Raw genomic sequence first — 25,115 nt, 5'->3', positions numbered from 1 at the left:
TCAATAGATTCCCATGGTCCAAAATAATAAATTTTTTTCTTTTTTGAGAGTAGCCACATACTGGGCCACTTCCAAACTATTTTAAAAGATTTTTAAAAACTATCCTTAGCAGGCTACTCTAATATTTCTACCTAGAAATAATGACACAAACAATAATGTTATGAGGTCTAAATGGATTTAGTATTTATGCAATGGTTATATATTTGAAGCATGATCACTGTCAGTTGATTTCATAAGTACTTCCATTGTCTCTTTAAAAGAAAAGGCTAAAAATATATTAGCTCAGGGACTAGCAATGTCAAGTTGAGGATAGAGGCTGAACTGATTTACCACACCCTCACACCCTCCTCACCTGGCCCATGAACATTAACAAACATAGCCATGTCTAATAAGTGAAAAATAAAGCAAAAGCCATAAAGTCATCAGGATATAACTCAAGAGTTTGCTATTGAGAGACTTCCTTAGAAAGTGTGCACGTTAACAAAACAAGTTAACAGTGTTTTCAAATTATTTCCATCCTATGAAACTTTCTGCAGACAAAATCTTATGAGTAATTCCATTTATGAAGAGAGGATGATGGGGATGAAGTGGTTGAAACAGCACGCACAATCCTATCATCTAAGGCTGCATGGAGCTCCTTACCCCCAACCTCTAGCCCAAGGTCTGGGACGCATAATTTAAAAACCACGGGGCAAGTGCACACTAGTTTGGTTTGCCATTTCTGGCTAAAGTAATACCTCTTGTTCTGGGTCGTCATCCAGAAGGTTAAATTTTTTTTTTACCACCCGTCCAGAGGCTGTAACAGTAGGTAAGTTTTCACTCTATCATGTGGAAAAAAATAAAAAGATGTGACAAGTCCTACTTTATACAGTCAACGGCAAGATTGTATTAAAAAATTTGGTAAAACTAACCAACCATTCTCTAATATCCACAATTCTTTCCTCAACTGAGAAGATTCTGAATCAGATTTCTGATCCTCCTAGTAAAGTTTTTAATGAATAAAATACCAAAATAGGCAAAAATAAATATAAAGATTAGAAATTTGCTACTTCACTCGCTCTTCTGATTTTAATAATACAACAAATAAAGAATGGATCTGCTTTTGGAAATTTCCCTCTGCATGATTTTCTTCATGTTCTTAAATTGTATGCTAAAGGAAATGAATCATCTGGAGTTAAAGCACAGTATATGATTTTTAAAGATTTACCATAACTTTCTCTAAGTTTGTACAATTAATTAAACCCAAAGGTCAGTAGTTTATTAATAAAAACTTAAAGAGAAACCCAGAAAGGTTTAGAAATAGAAATAAGCAAAAGATAAACTCAATAGGGCTGGGCCGGTGGCACACCGGTTAAGTTCAGTGTCTCTGCTTCAGCAGCCTGGGTTCGTGGTTTCGGATCCCAGGCGTGGACCTATACCACTCATCAAGCCATGCTGTGGCAGTGAGCCACATACAAAATAGAGGAAGATGGGCACAGATGGTAGCTCAGGGCCACTCTTCCTCAACAACAACAAAAAAAGATAAACTCAATATAATCAACTCTCTTCAAATCTCATATGTACATGGAGCTAAGACTAGCTACCTATGTAGATAAATGTAGATAAACGAATAGACTTTTATAGGATTGTGCTGTTTTTTCCAGCCACACTAAAAGGCAAACACATTTGTATATTATATTCTTATACAGAAAGACAATGATATACAAAGGATTTTTAAAGTACTCCTAACTTACTTTGTTCTTCTCCCTGTTGGCCAAAATGACAAAATCTTCAGAGATCTGATGCTGAGCACTATTATTTTCTACTTCATTTAGCTTTAAAACTCTGAAAAGGGAAAAAGGATTCTAAGAACATAAGACCTTAACACACCATCAAAGTGCCAAAGTTGAACTTCTGAAATGAAACTCAATAAATGAAAATTATCATAACAACACTGAGTTAGTTCTCCTCTCCTCCTGATCAGTCTGAAATATTAAGGACCGATCACTTAAGTGTCCATAAACTTCTTCAAATTCAGAGATTTTCTTAAAGGGAAAAGGTAGGAACTGTGACAACAGGTGCTACTGAAGTAGGTAATGAATCAGCTTGCTCAGTCTTAAGCCACCTTCCCAAATGGCTTGATGAAAGTTACTCTAAAGAACCTCATCTCTGCCCTTCTACAACAGGTCTTCAAGGTTTCAGCTTTACCAACGGCATTACAGTAGGTATTTACATTTTAATTTCTGAAGATAGACTGAGGTACCAATGAACAACATCCTGGAGTTAACTATAAGACAGACTGGATTAGCAACTAAACCTTAACTAAGAGTTTTCATGATAGAGTAATATTTTAAAAACTGCAACTGGGGCTGGCCCTGTGGCCTAGCAGTTAAGTTCAGTGCACTCTGCTTTGGCGGCCCAGGTTTGCGGGTTTGGATCCCCAGCATGGGCCTAGACCACTCATCAGCCATACTGTGGCAGGAACCCACATACAAAATAGAGGAAGACTGGCACAGATGTTAGCTCAGGGCTAATCTTTCTCAGCAAAAACTAAAAATAAAATTAAATAAAAATAAATAAAAAACTGCAACTGACTTTACTTTTTTCTTAGGATTATATTTAAAGACTTAGGTTTTCTGAGTGCAAATGACCTCATGGATCAAGCTTATTAAGCAAGAGAAAATAAAATAATTTGCTCACCACCCACACAAATCTGTTCACAGCACTAACAAATTTCAAAAGCACAATGTTCTCTGAGCTTAAAGTCTCAAATGCAGGCAAAGAGAACAGCAGAAGCAGCAGCTATTGTGGCCAGGGAAAATTGGAGGCGTTAGAATTTACCAGAGACAAAGAAATAAGATTATATTTTAAATTACTCAACTAATTATCTTAATTAGTGCCAATATTTAAAAGTGCTTATCTTTTAAAACTTGGCAAAAGGGTACACACTCTTTGTGGACTTTATTTTCTTAAATTCAAACTAATACAAAAGATGAGTGGTAACAAACATTAAAAATAAGGTTTACCAAAGCTGAACCATAGTTTTTAAGACTTTTTGTAAAAGTTCATAATCTTATTTCATCACGTCCCTTCATCTTCCTTATAATGGATCCAGAGACGTAGACTAGTTATGAAGCATAAGGAATAAAGAAGGCAGGCACTGCCCTTCTTACTCAACACACACTTACTGAGCACCCACTCTGTGCCAGGCACTGTGCTCAGTGCTGTGGTTACAGGTATCAGCAAAACACAGTCACCCTGTCATTATGGACCTCATGATTCCAAAGCAAGATATTTAAACAGATAAGCACACAAATCATGAATTAAAATTGCTGTAAGTGCTACAGAGGAAGATTACACCGTGGATACAATGAAAATATAACGGGGGAGCTAATCTAACAAGGGGTATCAAGGAAGGACTTTGTGAAAAAGGGACATGTAATCTGGGGCATAAAATATGAATAGAAATTTGGCAGGAGACCAGGTCTGGGAAACAGACAAACAGAGGGAATTGGCCCTCAGCTTTCTGAAAAGACAGCATGTCTGAAATAAACTGAACGGGAGGAGGGTCTTTCAGACCATGAAGTATGTTGGTCTTTATCATAAGAGCAACAAGAAGCCGTAAAAAGGTTAAAGCAGAATTCACTTGGTTAGGTTTTTGCGTTTGTTAACGTCTTTAAAAATCATTCTAGCTTCTCAGAAGAAAATAGATTTAAAAAGTGCAAAAGTGGATTCCTGGAATCCTGTAAGTAGGCTATTACTATAGTGCAGGCTACTGATGACAACGGTCTGACCAAAACGGTGACAGTGGCCAAGGGCAGAAAGAAGTACATTTAAGAAATATTTAGTAGCAAAATAAACCGGATTGACAGATATGTGGGGGGGGGGGGGGGTGTGAATATGTGTATGTACGTGTGTGTGTGAGAGAGAGAAAGGGAGAGAATGCACGTGTTTATGTTTATCAATGAAAGTCAAGAAGGTAAAAAAGTGTCAAGAATGATTCCAGATTTCTGGCATGAGCCTAGATGAGAGGTTTGGGCTGGGATATAAATTTTGCAGTTTGGGTTACACATTCATCTTTGAAGCCAAGGGAATAAACAGAAGCACGCAGAAAGGGAATGAAGAGTGAGAAGAAAAAAAGGTCTAAGTCTTGAGGAATTCAAAAATTAAAGTCTGGACAGAAGAGGAAGAGCAGGAAAGGATACTAAGAAGACAGATCAGAGAGGGAGGAACATATTCAAGAGAATTGTGGTGTCAGGGAAGCCAAATGAAGAGTCTGTCAAGGAAGGAGAGGTCAATCATGTGGAAGATGGTGGGTAAACAAAGCAAAACCCGGTTTACTTCAAACAATCCACTCCTTCTCCTGTGGTAAGACTGTCTTTTAGAACAAAGACAAATCATCTTCTCTCTCATTAATCCTGGAGAATTAATTAAGACCTGATGATGACAAGCCAATCTGTAATCTCTTTTCACTCATATATCATCCATCAAAGAACTTATTCAAGTGTAACACTTACAAATAGTAATAATGAGGTTGAAAGAATAAAGTCAGCTTTTCTAGATGCCAGTCTCTGAGGAAGTACCTGATAACAAGCTAATTATTTCTACAATTGGCTCAACAGTTAGCTGACAAAAATAAAGATGTCAATAAATGCCACCAAAAGCTACTTTTAACTTTAAAGTAACTAACGAAAATACTCACTTGACCTGATTTGGGCCAACATGTATTATTCTACCAGAAGCATCGGGATGAAAATAGATCCAGTCAGATTCTAGAGAACAACACTCCATTTCTTGGATCCCATTTTTTGCCTGAAGTTGGGGAAAAATATTGAAAATAAAGATTAAGGGAAAATTAAATAATTCTTCAAATCTAACATCAGTGATAGATCAGTAAGTCAAAGGTACAGGGAAAAGAAAATATTATCCAGTTGAACTGGGATGTGCAAAAGGGCTGAATTAGAACACACAAACTTGAGAAATCCACAACAAACTCAGAATTCATAGATTTACCCAGTATCATACATTATACCTCACAAATAATAAGTTATCATATCTCAAGCACCTAATTTGTGTCAGGCACTGCATCAGATGTTTTACAGTCATTATTTCATTTGATCTTAACCACACTCAAGGCATATATTGTTATCCCCATTTTATGAATGAGGAAACTGATACACAAGAGGATAAACCATTTGCTCAATGTTTTACACCTATTAAACAGCAGATCTAACTCCAAAGTCCATGGACTTTCCAGTATATAACTCTGACACAATTATGCACATGCAGGCCCCTACTTCTTCCTCCCTTCCCCATCGCCAAGAAACTGTCAACCGGAAGAGTGGGTGGTACAAAAATAAACATGTAACCAAATCTGAAATCTCAGATACAGGTCCTATAATCTCCCTGGATAAGTCAGATATTAAACTCTAATGCTGAGGAAATGGTATAACACTGCTTAGCTTTTAAGGAAACTAGAGATATTTATTTCACGGTAGTATAGTTAGACATTAAAAGAAAGAAAAAGGTATCTCCATGATAGGTGATCATGTATGTACATAAATGTTTTACCTTATACACAGGAGCACTGGGAAATGATACCAGTATGAATACATTAACTTCACTAGCTTTATCCAAGTCATTTAATTTCTTTAATTTCTCTAGTAAAATGCAGTGATAGCATCTTTCCTATTAGATACTCATAAAAGTTTCTGAAATATTAATTTATTAATTCCATGAGCATACATTGATAGGACATTATGTTTTAGGTATCACACTAGGTGTTTGTACCCAACATGAATTAAACATAATCCTTGCCATCCAAAAGCTCATAGTAAAGAGGGAAGGCAGAAACATAAAAAGAGAATAATGAGGCGGTGTAGAAAACAAAGTGATCAAGCCACACACAGGATATTATCAAGCATTCAACAACCTAGGTGAGCAGAATTTCAGAAAGAAAAAAATCTTGAACTAAGCCTTAAAGGATGAGCAGAAAATGGCTAGAAAAAAAGAAACAGTAAAACCAAAAGCACAGAAGTGTTAACCCATGTAGCACGTATGTGCATAAACATGAGTAGCAGCCAAAATTAAACTGAGAAGTATTGTGTCCAGCCATGGGACTAGAAAAGTAGGCTGGGGCTACATCACAAGTGCTTTGTATGCTTTGCTTTAGAAAAAAAAAAAAAGGAATTTAACACGTATGTATCAAATTAGTGAATGAGTTTAAAGTTTCCAATAATTTTTATAAGTATACTAATAATTTCTAATAGGCATGGTGGTATTATTACATTTTACATATAAGAAAGTCAATGTAATTAAAAATCTTGGTTGCAACCACTGAAATTAATGTGTCCATGATGGCATCAGCTCCAGATGCTCCTGTGTTTAATATAAAACATGAACACACTATACATCTCTTTCTTTAGAAGACTATTCTCTTTATATAATATCTATAACACACAAAAGAAACATGATCTTTGCGTTAATTACTAGGCAGCATTATTATCAGCTTCTATAGTTGTTATTATTTACTCAAATGCTAGATTTTAAAGTTCAGCTTAATAGAAAGCTATGAAACATTTTCTGAATTCTTTAGTTTGGCCCCATATGTGTTTTTGGGTTATCTACTCTTCTGACTGACAGGTGGGACAGTAATGGGCATATGCATCATTAAGGTAATGTCATTGCAACAAAGCTCCCTGGCAAAAGAACTGAAAACTACTTCTGGATTTGGCAATCATTATGAATATGTTGAAATACAGATTTGATTAAATGTTATAATCAGCTATTACAGAAGGAGAATATTTGACAGGCATGCTTGACATAGAAGTTGAAGGCCATTTTATATATACACACACAGAATATGTGTTATCATATTGATGCATAATATGTATTATCATAATGATACATACATATCAATATGTATCTTATATAAGAGGAATATGTACTAAACACCCAGGATGTGAACTGTGCAGAGTTTGACTGGACGGAAAAGTTAAGTGAAAAAGAGAGGTGACAGGTCCTGGTGGCTGAAAGATATCCACTGGCTGGAAGGTGAACAATCAAACCACAGACTTGCCATGGCAGGAAACAGCCCATAGAGATTCCATCGTAAAAGAGGATGCCACTGGGCTGGGCCAAACAGGAGCTGCCACAGATGACAGATAAATGAAAAAATGGAAGGGAACAAAGCTCCCACAAAAGGAAACCAGAAGACACTAGAGTGTTCCCCAGTGGCCACAACATCAAGGGAGTTAGATAAATGGACCCAAGATTGTGCTGATCTTCAGTGTGGTGAAAGGTGACCTGTGATTCTAAAAGCCACTGGATCCAACAGTGACTGACTGAGCAAGATCCTGGAAGAGATGGGTGTGGAATAAACTGAGTCTGCCTCAGACAAAGTAAGTTCATTTGATATATCAAGGGGTTCTAGAAATAAATAAAACTAAATCAGCAATCCAAAACAAAGATGGACTCCCTCTCCTCTGTGCACTCACTCTTTGCACTTATCTCAATCTCTGTACTTAACAGACTGCATCTTATCTACATGTCTGCTTTCTTTTGAAACTGTAAGTAACTTGAGGGAAGGGAATGTGTCCCCAGCCATGTCTAACACACAGTAGGCCCTCAATGTTTATTAAATGATAAATCAATGCCTAAATCATTTTTAAAAAGAAAACGAAGAAAAAGTCAAGGGGTAGAAATTTCTATAGCCTTACTATGTACCATTTCTTCCTATTCTGTCATAAATAACTTAAGAATAACCTTGAACATTCAAAGTGTTTCAATGCTTACATTGTGACCATCAGAATTCTATCTGGTTCTGCTCTGGAAGGCAAACAGCCACAAACCATGAAAAGCAGTAACAACAACAAACCCTCTACCAGCAGTTTCAGAGGCAACCTGACAGTATTCCATCAACGATTGCCACTACAGAGCTTCAGAGATGTTTTGAATGGGCTCCCCTGCCGGGCGACTGGTAAGAAAAAAAACCTAAGCCATCTTTGATGCCCTAAGAATTTTAAAATATTAATGTTTTTAAATTCTAGGTAGTACACCAAGTGTTTGCTATATTCTTTGTATTCTTCTGTACATTTTCACTAATTATTAATAACAAAGAATTAATTCTTAGGAATATAGACCCATTAGAGAAGTAGAGAATAAAGAACTTCTGATATAAATTCGCTACTAGAAAGTTTGATCACTCATAATTTACCAAGGAATTGTCTTTTAGGGCACAAATATGGAATACTCCTTTCTGTTTCTTCTTATTAGGTGTGATGATGTAGTGCCAAGGATGGCCTCCAATCTGAAAAGCATTCTCCAGGGAGGACACCTCAAAGAGCAGTGGTGGCGTGTCTGTAGAGATGGGCAAAATGCATTTATTAGCTTCTCTGTTATTATAGTCTTGGGACATTCATTAAATAAATTCAACCTTGCTTTGCATGCACCATCTCTGAGTTTCCATTAATGAAAAATCACTACGTTCAAGAAAATAAAATACAATCAGGAAAGAGGCTTACTGCTAAGAAAAGAGAAAACTGGTAGGAAAGAAATGTTAGGCTATTAGTCAACTTTCTAGACATCTGTTTTCAGGATATGTGTGACCTGCAGCTGAGTAGAGATAAAAAGCGGGCTGAAGGTGCTTAAGATGGCAAAAAATGAAAAAGTATGCCTAATACAAGCAGCTGCTGGGGCCGGCCCAGTGGCGCAGCGGTTAAGTTTGCACGTTCCGCTTCGGCAGCCCAGTGTTTGCCAGTTCGGATCCTGGGTGCAGACACGGCACCGCTTGTCAAGCCATGCTGTGGTAGGCATCCCACATAGAAAGTAGAGGAAGATGGGCACGGATGTTAGCTGAGGGCCAGTCTTTCTCAGCAAAAAGAGGAGGATTGGTGGCAGGTGTTAGCTCAGGGCTAATCTTCCTCAAAAAAAAAAAAAAAGTAGCTGCCATTTTTTTTTTTTTTTTTTTAAAGATTTTATTTTTTCCTTTTTCTCCCCAACGCCCCCCGGTACATAGTTGTGTATTCTTCGTTGTGGGTTCTTCTAGTTGTGGCATGTGGGACGCTGCCTCAGCGTGGTCTGATGAGCAGTGCCATGTCCGCGCCCAGGATTCGAACCAACGAAACACTGGGCCACCTGCAGCGGAGCACGCGAACTTAACCACTCGGCCACGGGGCCAGCCCCAAAAGTAGCTGCCATTTACTAAGGATCTCGTATGTACAAGACTCTGGGTTAGATACTGTTTCCAACTCTCATAACAATCCTACAAGGTAATTCGGTCTAATAATTCCTTCAAACATGAGGAAAAGATCTTCCATATTCTAAACTAACAGGTTATACTTAGCAAATTTTACAAGAGCAGTCTTGCTTAAAATTTCCAGTATAGAGGTGACATCAGTTATAATAAAACATAACCACTTAGGATAGGTCCTTTCACAGTGGAAGCTTTATTAAAGGATAGCCACTACTACTAGTGTTATCATTAGACAAGCTAACTTTAAAGTAGTTTAGATACATCCAGTCAGTCATTGTCTTTTGGAGACTGACACCATAAAAGAACTATCTGTTGGTGCCTTTTAACTTTGATAACAACTAATTTTAGGTAGAATATAACATATTTACTTTAGAGAAATGCCTAAGTGGAAGGTACTGCAGCTCTAGAAGACCAGAATTCCTTTGGGTCAGTCCTTGGGAAATACCACAAGGTCTGTTTGGGCTGGTGGCTAATCCACAACTCCTTTGTTTACCTCTCTACCTTGAGAATTTAATTTTTGGTTTATGAAGCCACCACTGTCAGTAAAGAGGTTTGTCTTAGGGAGACCATTCACTCAAGAGTCACATGTAACATACAGAAATGTGTGCTTTCTTAGGCCTCTTCATAAGGACAATTCACTACTCAGGAGAAAAATAATGAAAAGTGAGTTCACAAACTGATAATCTTACAGAGGAAGAAGAGAAGTATAAACATATCAAATATATTTAAAGTGATTTTTTAACCCTTTTAAGAAAAGGGTAATATTCTTAATATATAAAGAAGTCTTTTTAAATAATAAAAATATGAACACCCCAAGAGAAAAATCAGCAAAGAACATCAGTAGGTAAATTATGAAAGAAATACAAATATCACATGTGATAATGTGGTGGGTACCAAATGATGGAGTATGAGGAAAAGAAGAGTTATAAAAAGAAAAAATATAATTAGAGTTTGAATTTGGGGTTAAAATTTTAGGTAAGTATGTTGTAGAGAATATAAACTAGGTATTCAAAATAGAAAAACAAATCAACGTAAAAAGATGTATTTAAAAAGAAATACTTTTCCAAGCAGTTGCTAAAAATGGCCCAAAGGTAGCAGGAGTACTCTGCTCACCACAACTCTGATGGTCCCCACTAACCCCAAGAGCCCAAATTTTGACCTCTAATATTATTCTTAATTTAAAAAATCCTAGAAGTTCTCAGAGAGTAGCTGATTCCATGTCTCTTGGTGAGGTAATTTTAGGATAGGTCTGAACCATCCCGTTGTTGCTATAAAGGATATTTACAAGGATGTCAGGGTAGTGTTAAAAGAATACAAGTGCCAGGAAAGTGGTTCCTACTGGCTAGAATGTGAAAAAAGCAGCATCAAAAAGAAAACAGCAATTATTACTAATTATAATGCTTTGAGTCTCTGAAAGGTCAAACAATGATACTTCAAAGGAAAGGTTTAACATAAAGCATACAAAATGATTGCTGTCTATAAAAGAAGAATGGCTATAATAGGATATGACTTTTCTGTAATTTTAAAGTATAGGGGATAGTTAACCTTATATAATTCTTCTATTAAATAAATGTTTGTTTAAAAAAATTTAGATATGTGTTAGGTGAAAATACAAGGTACAGAACAGAGTGTATGATATACTGTCATGCACGACATCATGACGTTTCAGTCAACAATGGACCACATAGTTGACGGTGGTCCCATAAATTTAGTACCATATAGCCTGGATGTGTAGTAGGCTATATCATCTAGGTTTGTGCAAGTACACTCTGATGTTCGCACAACAAGAAAACTGTCTAACAACACATTTTTCAGAATGTATCCGCCTTGTTAAGCAATGCATGACTATACTACATTTGGTCTAAGAAAGAAGGTAATATTTAAAGGATACATACACACATTTACTTATTTTTACAAAAAGAAACAACAGAAAAATAACCTAGAAACTAAAAATAACGGTTACTTATGGGGATCGGGTGGGATGGGGGAGTGGAGTAACAGAATGAAAGGACTATGTGTGGAAGCAAAATTTCTCAGAATATATCTTTTTATATAGTTTTGACCTTTAAAATACACACATTTCATAACTTCCAGAATAAAGTCAAAAGGGAAAAAGCAAACCAAAAATTGAAAACAAACTAAACCAAACAAACCTATCTATATAAAATTGATAATCTAATCATATAGAGAAATAATTTCAAATAATATTTGAACACATTATTCTGATAGTACACTTACTGGGCTGTACACCAAGGACAAAAAGAACTGCAGAGATATCTTAACCATCACTCCATACTTTAGTTTTTAGTAGCAGCACTGATATGGCAATTTTAAGACTATGAAATATAAATTATAGGATAAAGTTTTATTAGGAATCAGGAAGTTCAGTGGAAGCCAAAATATAAATATAAAATCAAAGAACAGTTAAACTTGGAAAAATGAAAATGAACTAATTTTCTTGAATTTTTGTTTTAACACATTTCCCAGCTTTGTTCATTGAAAAGTAAAGACACCTGATTGCAATGAGCACAACTAGCTCTTGGTCTTTGTTGGGGGCTGAACCGTGTCCCTCAAAAACATATGCTGAAGTCCTAACTGCCAGTATCTGTGAATGTGACTTTACTGGAAATAGGGTCTTTGTGGATGTGATAAATTAAGATGAGGTCATACTGGATAAAGGTGGGTCCTGAATTCCACAACTGGCACCTTTATAAGGAGACAGAGATTTGAAGACACAGAGAGAAGAAGGCCAAGTGAAGACAGGCAGAAATTGGAGTTAGCATATGCTGTCACAAACCAAGAAATGCCAAGGATTGCCAGCAACAACCACAAGCTGGAAGAGGCAAGGAGGGATATTTTCCTCGAGTCTTCAGACGGAGGTTGTCCCTTCCAACACCTTGATTTCGGACACCTAGCAAAATTTTGAGAGAATAAACGCCTATTCTTTAAAGTGCCCCAGTTTGTGGTGTTACACCAGCCCTAGGAAGCTAACAGTTGATAATCATGTTCCCTAATAAAATGGCCCCTTTCCAGATCTAGGACAAGGAAGGTAACAAGTAAGCTTGGGACGTATTATGGTTCCAGAAAGCAAGGAGATTCTTCAAGACTAGGGAGGATGTCAAAATGGAGTTCTCATTGGCCAAATTTAGGACAATTTGAGCATCACTAAGATATAATGGCTATAACTATATAATTTTGGATAAACAAAAATCCATGACCCTGCTTATATATATGTTCACCTCTAAAATACTTAGCCACAATTGGAAGTGAGTATTACCCCAACTCCTTGCTCTGAATACTGGTCATTAAAGAGAAGGAGTAAGTATTTACTTTGACTTTTTGGGAGGAATTATAGTTCATCCCTAGGTGATGAGTGAAAGTTTTTATTTACAGAAAAATGCCAGCTATTAAAGGCAGAAGGAATGACAGAATTTTTTTAAACTGCCATTCTGCAACCTGCAATGACCTAATTGATTCAGGCCAAGAATCATTAATGGTTATAGGAATATTTTTGTATTATTTATAATCACAGAAAATTAAAAACAATCTAAATGTTCAAAGTAGTGAATTGGTTAAATAAATTTATAGTTCACCCATAAAATGGTATATAAGTCAAGTTCTTAAAGCCTCAAGGAGCTGTGCATGCACATGTATACACACAGAACCACTTTTTGGCAGAGGTAACATAAGCAGTATATTCAAAAACTATCAGAACATGTATAATGAAAACTTCTTTCATCTGTATCCCTCAGAGGTAATTACTATTTATCAAGTTTTTGTGTATCCTTCCAGATATCCCAGGCAAATCTAAAAGCATACATTCATATATATACTTTTAATATATGAATATGAACACTTTACACAATGAGGCTTTTTATATACACAGTTTTGCACTCCTTTTTTTCACTAAATAATGTATATTGGAAATTGCTCTACACCATTGCAAAAAGAATTCTTTTTAACAATTAAATTTATGATACAAACAATGAAACAATACCAGCGTCACCTATCGATATATACATTGTTTCCAATCTTTTGCTATTAGAAACAATGTTGTGATTGTACATTTGTCATTTTGCACACATGTGAATATATCTGGGATAAATTCCTAGACATGAAATTCTTCAAGGAGTGTATGCATTTAAAATTTTGATACATATTGACAAATTGTCCTCTATAAAGGACAACAATAAATAAAAGTGCCTCTTCTATACTTTCACCAACCCTGTTATCAATTTTTTAATATTTGAGAATTTTAATTTGTATTTCTTTGTTGGGCTTTGCCCTCCTCTAATTAAAAGGTATTTATATTTCCTTGTCTTTTGAACAATATCCTTTGCTTATCTTTTTTGTTGTGTTGTCCTTTGTCTTACTGAGCTGTAGAACTCTTTATATAGAGAGGAAATTACCCCTTTACAGGATGTTTTACAAATAATGTCGTGTTTGTTGATTTTTATTTATTTATTTTTTGGTGAGGCAGATTGGCCCTGAGCTAACATCTGTTGCTAATCTTCCTCTTTTAGCTTGAAGAATATTGTCACTGAGCTAACACCTGTGCTAATCTTCCTCTATTTTGTATGTGGTATGCCACCACAGCATGGCTTGATAAGCAGTGTGTAGGTCCGCACTTGGAATCTGAACCCATAAACGCTGGCCCACTGAAGCAGAGTGTGTGAACTTAACCACTACACCACAGGGCTAGCTCCTGTTATTTGATTTTTGAGTTGGTTTATGTTGTGTTTGTGTTTTTGTTTGGGTTTTTATTGCTATGTATAAGTTTATTTTTATGTAACCAAACTTATCAATCCCTTCTTTTATGGCTCTGGGTTTTACCCCATGCTTAGAAAGGTCTTCCCCACTCTGAGATAAAAAGATTTTCCCAAGTTTTCTTACAGAACTTTTAAATCTTTGATCCATCTATTATTTATTTTGGTGTAAAGAGTGAGATGGGGGGTTGGCCTAGTGGTATAGTGGTTCAGATCCTGGGTGCGGACCTATACATCACTCATCAAGCCATGCTGTGGTGGCACCCCACATAGAAGTAGGAGGATTTACAACTAGGATATACAACTATGTGCTGGTGCTTTGGTTGGGGGGAATAAGGAAGGGGAAGACTGGCAACAGATGTTAGCTCAGGGCCAATCTTCCTCACCAAAAGAAGCATATCTTTTAAAAAAAAGATATATTAAAAATAATAAATCTTTAAAAAAACAGAGAGAGTGAGATAAGACTCCAACTTTATTGCTTTCACAAGACCATCTACTAAATAATCGAGATGGAAATCAGTATTTGTAATATTAACATATAAAAGTGGGTTAGGTTACAGATATACACAACAATATGAAATGAATCTCAGAAATAATATGCTGAGTGAAAGAAGCCAGACAAAAAAATACACATCATATGATTCCATTTACATGAAACTCTAGAAAATATAAATTTAATCTATAGAGAAACAAAGCACATCACTGGTTGCAAGGCTGGAGGTGGGAAGGGAATTGGCTGGGAAGGCACAGGGAAACATTTTGGAGTGATAAAAAGATTCTAAATCTTGATTGTAGTGATGGTTTCATGAGTATATACATTTGGCAAAACCCAAACTATACAGTTAAAATGGGTGTATTAAAGTGCATGTAAATTATACCTCAACAGAGTTAATTTTTTAAAAAGCAATTTACGAAAGAGGATTTACAGTATGACTTTTTTGGCTTTAGACATATAGAAATATACACCTTGTAAGATTAGGAAAAAAATAACACCAAGGTTAACTCCATAATAATAACAGTTAGCTCCATGCACAAGGACTATGAGTGTTTTATATTTCCTCTATTTATCTTTATTTCCTAATTTTCCTGTAATGAAAATGAACTGCTTTGCATTAAGAAAAAAGCTATTTACAGTTAAAATGAATATTACTTTGTATACACAACTAATCCTGAAAAATAAATTTGGAGAAATGAAAAGGATTTCAGTCTCTACAGTTTGAAAAAACACTCAAAGTTTCCAGTATAACATGCTACTTTTCTAGTCAAATGTCTAAAAATCACTGAATTACAACGTTTTATAGTGAGAAGTGATGTCATAGATGTTTTCAAACATCATTATTTCATAGTTGAGAAAAATGAGGCCCAGACAGGTTACGTGATTTGCCCACTATCACACCCCCAGTTAAGTTAGTAGTGAAGTTTCACTCTTACTAACGGTAGACCAAGATTCTGCTCACGAATCCAGTCTTCTTTTTACAAAGAGACCTAAACCACAGCACAATCCTTCAGCCTCTATGCACTTTGTCTTTATCACCCTCTTTGTTTTACTCATTTATTCTCTGCATTTCAACAAGAACAATGCTACCATTTTGGGAAACTCTTCAAAATAACTCATTTTAGTTACCACTGGAGCTTGCAGTTTTAAAATTCTTAATAGAGTCCTGTAGTATATTTGCATTGCTGGGGCTGAGTTTTCACAAAACTGCCTAATTCAGTTTGTCCAAGGCATTTAAAAACTTGACTAATTTTTTACATAATTTTTTTAACCTCTTGGATAACTTAATTGGCTATATTGAACTCCTTCATTCAGAAGTTTTCAAAGTTGGTCATTTAAAACTAAAAAGAATATCTCCTTTTTTCTAACAATGAAATCTTTTATTTCTGTTTCTAGATCTGTTAATGATAAAATGTTAAGTAAGAATGACAGAAAAAAATTCTTACCTTATTCTGTCTACATTAGAAAAATCTTTGGAGTTTCACCTAAAAATACGATGTTTATTGGTTGGAAATAAAAGGACGTTCTTAACATGATAATGAATGACTCTTAATGAACTAAGAATACAGATAAATATACATTAGGATAATAAAATGTTTTTTTTAATTTACTCGTGAATTTTATATCTATTTGCAAACATTAAACCATCCTTGTATTCCTGAGATGAATTCTAGTCAGTCATAGTTTATATCTTTTAATATACCCTGCTCAAATTTGAGTAGTAGTTGATTTCTTTTTTATTAAACTGGTGAATTTGATAATCTAGTTAAATACAGAACATTTTTCTTATATTTACAGAATTGTGTATAATTTTCTTGCTTGTGCTTTGTCAATCTTTAAGTATATCGGGAGATTTTCTCTGTGTCTAAACTGTATGTTCAGGTGGCAAGGTAATTATATTTTCCCTGGAAAACATTTTTCTTAAATGAGGGTAAATTTCACAGAATCGTAAAATATTAAGTTATAAAGGAGCAAAGATGGTATTATTTGCTGCAATTCATTACTTTGCAGACAAGGAATTCAAGACCAGAAAGGTAAAGTGACTTGTCAAAGGTCCCCTATCTCTGGCCAAGCAAGACCCAGCATCCCCAGGCCTTCAGTTCAATAAATAACTGACAGATTTTTGTCAACATCTACTCAATAACAAGGAATATACTATATAGGAGTAAAGTGAATTGAGTTTATAATTAAATTATGAGAAAAACATTTGGATGATTACAATTAATAACTATTTATATGACCACTTATTTTTTAAGGTGAAAAAAATACTATATAGTAGCCATACCTGTGATTTTAATATTACAAGGAATGCCAAAAGGAGCCTCTCCTACAGTTCCAGTAGTCCCACCCCATCTGCATGCACACCCTAAGTCAAGTTTCTGTTGCATGAACTAAAAACAAAACAAAACAAAACAAACATGGTAGCTTTAGCACCTACTTATTTGCTGCCTGGAGAGAGAAAAAATCAAATTCACATGCATCATATGACATAGAAAATGTATTTATTTATATAAGGGGCTGTTTATCTTCCCACCCCTCTTTTAAAGATTACTTTGTCTTTCTGCATTTGTAGTTTCCTAGAGTTGAAATCTACACAGGTGCCTTACTCTGAAAGCATCTCATTAAAAAACTCATACCTCAGTCCAAACCTCAAGTTAATTAATTATGTATGGCAAATTTCAGTTTTCTCTACCTGTTCAGCGATGGCTTGGAAGCTATAGAGTCTGACCAATCCAGAGCTGTACATCACAATCAGTATTCCATGAGACAAGGTAGCATCTGTTACATTCCCGAAAATCTGAAGGGAAAGTAGATTATCACCTGAGAAAAGACCAGAAGGCTGATCCGCTGAGTGTTCACAGCGGTTTGTACATTTGCTTAATACTCAGGTCACCACTACAACACTGCTGTCTAGCATTTTAACTTAATTATCATTTAGAAACATGAAGCTAAGGTGTTATTAGGAGGGGGTGGTAAGCCACTGGAGTCTCAGACTAGAGCACTACTGGGACCGCAGCACATACTCCTCAAAATGATGCAGCAGCATTCGTTTGCTTCATCCATTTGCTTCATAGTTTTGTCAGTGTCTTCTAATAACAAATCCTGTTCCTTCAGACATAGGCATAGACTGAGTCCATGTAAGTCTGCACGAATATTTACTCTACCATGCATATCCTGCCAAGGACCTATTCTTTATGCTAAGCTGTTATTTATAAAGAGATTTATTTTTTAGCTAGAGGGTGAAGAGACTGGATCTAAGAAAGTAACTCTAATGAGAAACAGCCAACTCCAGAATTTTATCATTACCTTGCTCTTTAAATCCCTAAAACTGTTTGATATTTTCAGTCATATAAAAACCAAACATGTTAAAGACCAAACACCTGCAGAGACACTTAGCCTCGCTGACCCTGAGTAAGGCTCTGGCTCATTGTTCCCTTTCTTTCTGTTCTATGCACTGGATCCTGTCATGATTCTCCACAGAGCTCTGATAAAGAACTTGATTCTGTGCCTATTTTAATATTTAACAAAAGCCAACATAGAAAAATATTCATAGCAACAAAAGAACAACTAGAACATAAGTGAAAATCTGTTTCTATTTCTACTCAAGACAAATTACTTAGTGAAGATTTACTACCCCAATAAATAGCTTAAAGCACATTCTGAGCCTAGACCTTGGGTATTATGCATGGTAAGTGAAAGATATACTTCAATTCCAAGTAACTATAATCAAAACCAAATCCCTCAAATGATTATCTCGGACACGTAAGAATAAAAAGAAACAATCTGTGACTTTGCTAAGTCTTCATTCTGTTGCAGACTGTAATAAGCATACACAATTACTTAATCCACAAGCACAAAGAGAATTCATGAGCTGTGTTTTTTGTCATCTCTCAGAAGGATAATTATGCTTTGCTTTGATCTTGACTAGCTCATGACTTTATTCACTGATTCTTGTTCCCCACTTTGGTTTCCCACTTTGAATGGAGGACTTGTGTAATAGAAACATAGTTTCAAATAATGAGTGTTACAATAAAGTAGCCACTCTATTAAACTTTGGAGTCAAATCTCTGTTCAAATTCCAGCTCTTCCATTTATTACCTTTAGGATTGAGGCAGCTGCTTAACTTTCTAGTTGAATATATTATGTGTTACAATGTTGTAAAATGCTCAAACTGCCCGGCACAAAATAAAAAATTAATAACTAATATTATTCTTTAGCCTTTTTACAGTTTAATACATTATTTAGTATATTTTATATAATATAAAAATTTTTTAATACATTCATCTTGTTTGCTAATGAATATTAGTTGGCCCTTAAGATTTGTTATAATACTTCAGGTGCTTAATTAAAACTAGTAGAATAGACCAATAAATAACTATTCACCCAGAAGTAAATTTTTCAAGGAAAGTAGAAGAGTATCGAATCTTTTACTTAAAGGAAATTTGTCCTTTCTTTCCTCCCATATAACCACCCACAAACAAGAAGAATGGCAACAACAGTAAAGCTAAAAACTGAATGAGTTGGAAAATTTACATATTTAATTATAAGCTTGTTTATATATCATATATGCCAAGTTTTAGATTTATACCTTACAATTAAAATGAGGCATTTTGCTGCAGCTTTTCACCTTTCTTTAATGATCATTTTAGTAAGCTTTGGAATATTCCTCTGAAAAAAATACCTTATTCATCTCATAATTCTATAAAGTAATGGTTTGTTAATGACCACAGGTATTCAACACTATCCACTTGAGAGACATAAAAACATGCAAGGGATGATTAGGCTCTCTTCCCACATCAAATCTTCTCATGTATTTTGATATGAAATACACTAGGTTAGCAAGCCTTTTACAGTCAGGGGAACATTTCCAATCAAAACACCTAATAAGCAAATAATTAAATGATGACATTAAATTTTGCTGTCAGAAAACTAATATTGCAATTCAATCAGAAATGAGTTCTTACCTTTTTGTTGATCTCCAGAACCCCTATGAGTGAAAAAGGTAAAACACGGAACACTGCAAGGTACAGCAAAACAGGCTGTTGAATGCCTGCCTAAAAGGAAAGACTAAAATTACAGGCAGCTCTCAAGAGGATTTGAAAAACACTGTTTTCATGAGTTGGAAACATCCATCTGTCCTAGCATGCAGTTATGCAGATGTTTTCACGAACTGAAAACATCCATCTATCTACGTTGCAAAGTTACTTAAACAGGAAGACATACATGTTCAAAATATGTCCACTAAACCTTCAGCCCTTCAGACACAGACAGGCACATACACACAAAAATCTACAAAAGTAAACATTTCTTAGCAACAAAATGTATTTTACATATTATACAATGAAAACATATTTTATATACTTTATAACAAAATATATTTATATATTGTGTAATATTATAAATATATATTCATTTATACATTAATATTATTTATTATTAATACAAATATAATATAGACGAATATATATTGTACTTTAATATAATATTGTATTAATAATTTATATTATAAATTGGAATTTTAACAAAGAGCCTAATCAAAAGACACATAATTATCATGGTCATATCATTTGAAAGTAGTGTTACACTGATATAAGTATATGAAATGAGAAAAAAATATCAACAATAAAAGCTTGAGTGATTTCTCTGCTTGAAGAGGATAGCTCCTTACTTTGGAGAACAAGGTCCAGTCAATTCCTTTCCACTACGGAATGTAAAATAATCTGTTGTACTTCCCCAGAGTGGCTTGAAGGGAATTTCTTAAATTTGTGGTAAACAACTCTTACTGCATGCTTCAGAAAACAAAGATCATTAGTTCTTTCATAACAAATTTGCAGACAAATTCCTATGGAAATAAATACTTCATTTTATTGAATGTTTAAAGATGTTTACCTGCCGGGCCAACGCTGAGCCTTTGTTCTGAGCCGACTTGACTGCAATGACTTCCTGAGGAGTGTCCCAGCTCACGTATCTTTTAAAAGAATAAAGAGAAGTTTATTCCTTTGGGTCAGTTTCCTTATACTTAAAATCAAAATACTGGTGTTCCCCATTATCCATGACCATACAATCCAATCCAAGACCATACAATCCAAGACCCCCAGTGTACGCCTGAAACTGCAGATAGTACTGAATCCTATATACACTATGTTTTTTCCCATACATACATACCTAAGAGAAAGTTTAATTTATAAATTAGGCACAGTAATAGATTAATAATAATATAAAATAGGACAGTTATAACAATATACTATAATAAAAGTTACTGTAGATTTTAGCAACCTCAGCATAAAATTTTTTTTCTTTCCTTACTAAGTCAAGAACTTTTACCTTTTCACCTAAAGGAAACACTTTACGGCTTCTCTTTGGCATATCTGAATTGCCAGCATCACTACTCTTGTGCTTTGGGGCCATTATTAAATAAAATAAGGATTACTTGAACACAAGCACTAAGATACCTTGACAGTCAATCTGATAACAGAGACAGCTACTAAGTGACTAATGGGTGATAGCATACACTGCGTGGATATGCTGGACAAAGGGATGATTCACATCCTGGGCAGGACAGAGGGAGAGGGCAGGCGATTTCAACACGCTACTCAGAACTGCATACAATTTAAAACATATGAATTGTTTATTTCTGGAATTTTCCATTTAATATTTTAGACTGAATAGTAAATAGACTGAAGGTAAACTGAAACCATGGAAAGCAAAACCGCAGGTAAGCTTGGACTACTGAATAACAGATATTTTATAAGCCAACAGTTTTTCAGTTACGCAAATTATAAAAGCAAAGTAACTGATTTTAGAAACAAATAAGAAGCTAAAATAATTCCCTCCAGATCCTTATATGAATATATTCCTATAAAAAATATATAATTTTAATCCTTCTGGAGTTTCAATGAATAATAATTGTTTGATCTAACAGTATTTAAAACTTAGAAAAGTTATTCCTGCTTTAAAATGGAAGTTATAAAAAGCATTAAAAATGCTACTTTCCCATTTTGCGTGCACGTATTCACTCCAAAAATTTACATTTAACTTATAAAACTCATAGTTAAACTAACAGTTCTTAGAGTGTACTAGGCAGATAATTTAACTGAAACAGACTAGCATTCAGGAAAATTCCTATAAAATAGTATTTGTAGAAAGGAAAACACAGGAAATTTTTTTTAAGTCTATCTGCCAACTATTATAGGTTAGTTACTTATGAGAGATACAAAGAAAATCATAAAGGGATTCTATATGAGGATCTTGAAATGTAGTCACGAGGGGAAAAAAAGACATTAGGTTTATAAATCAAGATCCAGGTATACAACGGAAAACAAAACAAAACAAAAAAGCTGGAGGCCACATGGCTCAAGTTTTTATAATAAAATCTTGAATAATAAAGTCACAGCTCATACCTGAATTTGCAATACGAAGCAAGATAAACCTTCCCAAGCACTTTTCCTGTAGTTGCTGATATACGAAGCAGCCAATTATGAGCAGTCAATGCTATGAGAGAGGATTTATAATCTGATGGATTGGGCAGCATGTCCCCCTAGAAAAATTAGGTGTACAACTAAAACTGCTGGCTATGAACAATCTGCAGTAATCAATGTCCAAAGAAAACAGCTAAACACTTAAAGAAATAGTCATATACGTAAACCAAAGAAGGAATATTAAATGCGCAAATAGAGAATTAAGGAAAGATAAAACTGTGGGAAATTATTTTCATCATTAACTTCTTAGTGAGTTTATTCATGTAAAGCACTTAAACAGTACCTGAAATAATTTATTACTTATTAATTATTGTTTATCATTAAGTATCCAATAAATGCTAGCCAAACATCATAACAACAGTAGTAGTAGGAGTATTACTATCTATGATAACAATGATAACAATAACAGTTGTGGTTTTTTTCCTTTTTGGTGAGGAAGATTGGCTCTGAGCTAACATCTATTGCTAATTCTCCTCTTTCTAATTAAGCTAACATCTGTGCCAATCTTCCTCTATTTTGTATGTGGGATGCCACCACAGCATGGCTTGATGAGTGGCTGTAGGTCCGCACATGGGATCTGAACCTGCGAACCCTGGGCTGCCAAAGTGAAGCATGTGAACTTAACCACTACACCACTGGGCCAGCCCACAATAACAGTTCTTAAAACCATGTAGAATAGCATAGCAATTAAGAGTGATTTGCTACAATAAATGTTTCTTTATTCTAAGATTTGCTGTCTTTTTGATAGAAGTAAAAAAGGCAAAAGAGCAAATTATGCCATTATTCACTGTGGCTCTACTCTAAACCCAAATGAAAAGCTGGAAACTAGAATCAAACCTGCCAAAGAAGAGAAGACAGACCTAGTTGTAAAGATGACCTATATCATTAAAGAATTACTCCCTCACAAGGCAGACAATAGCTGCTTGGGCATCCTTGCCACTGAGCAGCTACCACAAGGTGGAAGTCTGAGGCAGGAAGAGAAAGAGAAGCAAAGGGTTCTATACTGATTTGTGGAATAAAAGGAAGTCCTAAGAGGAAAGTCAAGAATAGGAAAGTTGACATTAATCTAGTATTTCCTTAAGCTGTTAGTGAACAGGAGAGTTATTTTATATATGCTCCTAATGATTTGTCTGTCCTTTCGAATATTAGGGAGAGAAAGAAGGTTTTCTTGTTTTTTGATTTTTGGTTTTGTATTTTTGGTTTTGTTTGTGCATGTGTGTTTTTAAGCTTATTAACTACTGAACATCTTACAGTAAATTCACAGGCAATGATATAAATTTTTCATTCAATGGTGTCTTACAAGTATCATCTCATGGAGATTTTAAAGTTTTTTAAAATGTACTATTTATACCTTGCCTATGAAAAAAATAGGAATTTGAAGTAGCATACATAATAGGTTTGAGCTATTTTCCTAAACCAAAAGTTGTATTTCACACATTGTCTCAGAAAAAAGGGGTGCTAATTTAAACGTAGTTTCACATCAATATGTTAACAATATGCTACTTAGTTTTTCTTAATGGAAAATCTTGCTTCACTTCAAATGTGAACAAAATGTTTAAAGAGAAATGAAAATAGGAATTAGGTTACTAGAAACTTCGTTTTTGCAGGACTGCTCTAAATTTTTGGTATTTTGTACTGGTGTCTTCAAAACTTTTCTCAATTAAGAAATCTGTCATCTTCCTCTTTTCTACCAATGAAAATACACTAAAAAGCTTTAGATATTGGGGACACAACAGTTATTTTTAGCTTTCAATAGAGTTTGGAAAGAAAACATAGATTTAAACCTTTCTGAATTTTATTACTTTTATTTTACTTTCATTCTTTTATTTTATTTTTATCTTATGATTTTCCTAACAAGATTTGTGGAGGAAACTCGAAAGAATCCACTTTCAGAATCATGTAACATAACTGTTGCCCTAAATGAATATTATATTGTTTCAGTATATTAAGTAGAATGATCTCTTAAATGCTAAGAATAACTATAAACTAGCTTATATTACTTATAGAACTTTTAATCAGTTCATAACGTTTTCTAGTTTTCTGGATTTACAAGTGGTGTCAGATTTTTAATACATATTTGTAATATTAATATACAAGTTTTTAAGACAGAAATTGTTTCATGAGGAAAAATGATAATCAAAAGATATACTTTCTTTTTGATTCCTTTCAAGATTCAAGAATCACCATGATATATGAGTTTTATTCCTTTATGTAATATATTAACAATAATCAGTTTTTCTAGGCTAAAAATGCTTTAGAAACATGCTCAAAAACAAATCTTACCACTGGGCATTCCCATAATAAAGCATCCTCTATTTTTTCTGATTTCGAACATTTTGGCATTTCATAAAGTTTTCTTGGCTCTGAAGCAACACTAGAAAAAAAAATATTATTCTTCTTGATAACTGAGATAGCATTTGCTCAAGTTTAATTTTTTTCTATTCAGAGATTTAGAATATCAATACAATTTGCTACTTTGCTTTCTTTTTCTTAACTGTTAACATTTTCTTGTAATCACAAAATTCGTTATAGACACTCATAGAAAAAAATCTGAAAAATATAATAAATTAAAATAGGTTATAATACTGTAAAACTATCACAAATAACCATTATTAGCATTTTGGTTCATTTCCCTCTAGTTTTTATTCATATTCCGCTATCTACCTGCAGATTATTTTCCAAAACTGGATCATATTGACTTCTTTCTTTACCCTTGACCATTTATTAGGAATATTTCTGTTGAATTCCATGGTGTTCATAAACTGTTATTCCAACATTTTAAAATGAAAATTAGTTAAAAAGAGTCCCATTATTTTAGAATGAAAATTAGTGGATAAAAAAAGAAACACTCTTTAACATTTTTTTACTCCCAAACTGCCTTTCGGAAAGGTTGAATAAGTTTATATAAGTTTATACTTCTGCCAATATCGAACACTACGTTTTTGATGTGAAAAAGTGTCTCTTACCTTTAATTTATACTTCTCTGATTACTACTGAGACGTGATCATAGACGTTTTGATTTTTTTAACTGGTGAACTTTAAAATTAAACTACTATTTCAAATAAATTTTCAGGGTGACAATTTTATTCACCTTTGACATTCTCTCCCTGATTCAATGGCTTAAACCAAACAGAAATCACAAG

General features: G+C 34.4%; 1 protein-coding gene across 2 annotated transcripts in view; it reads right to left on the bottom strand.

Annotated features, from left to right (window-relative positions):
• The window catches only part of DCAF17 (DDB1 and CUL4 associated factor 17), a 38,581-nt gene that overhangs the window by 6,908 nt on the left and 6,558 nt on the right, over positions 1 to 25,115 (bottom strand). The window contains exons 3-12 of one of the 2 annotated variants that reach the window (XM_001494777.5): positions 24,256 to 24,346; positions 21,895 to 22,031; positions 20,384 to 20,462; positions 19,459 to 19,548; positions 17,187 to 17,291; positions 16,779 to 16,884; positions 8,195 to 8,337; positions 4,682 to 4,791; positions 1,734 to 1,824; positions 738 to 821 (exon numbers count right to left, since the gene is read on the bottom strand). In XM_001494777.5, coding sequence (XP_001494827.1) covers positions 738 to 821; positions 1,734 to 1,824; positions 4,682 to 4,791; positions 8,195 to 8,337; positions 16,779 to 16,884; positions 17,187 to 17,291; positions 19,459 to 19,548; positions 20,384 to 20,462; positions 21,895 to 22,031; positions 24,256 to 24,346 — 1,036 coding nt within the window. The remainder of the gene's footprint in view (positions 1 to 737; positions 822 to 1,733; positions 1,825 to 4,681; positions 4,792 to 8,194; positions 8,338 to 16,778; positions 16,885 to 17,186; positions 17,292 to 19,458; positions 19,549 to 20,383; positions 20,463 to 21,894; positions 22,032 to 24,255; positions 24,347 to 25,115) is intronic. The other variant, XM_014732533.3, reaches the window with a different exon arrangement.

The sequence above is a fragment of the Equus caballus genome, chromosome 18, assembly GCF_041296265.1.
Source record: "Equus caballus isolate H_3958 breed thoroughbred chromosome 18, TB-T2T, whole genome shotgun sequence".
Taxonomy (NCBI): domain Eukaryota; kingdom Metazoa; phylum Chordata; class Mammalia; order Perissodactyla; family Equidae; genus Equus; species Equus caballus.
The sequence above is the reverse complement of the archived record's forward strand: the minus strand, read 5'-3'. Positions and strand labels throughout refer to the sequence as shown.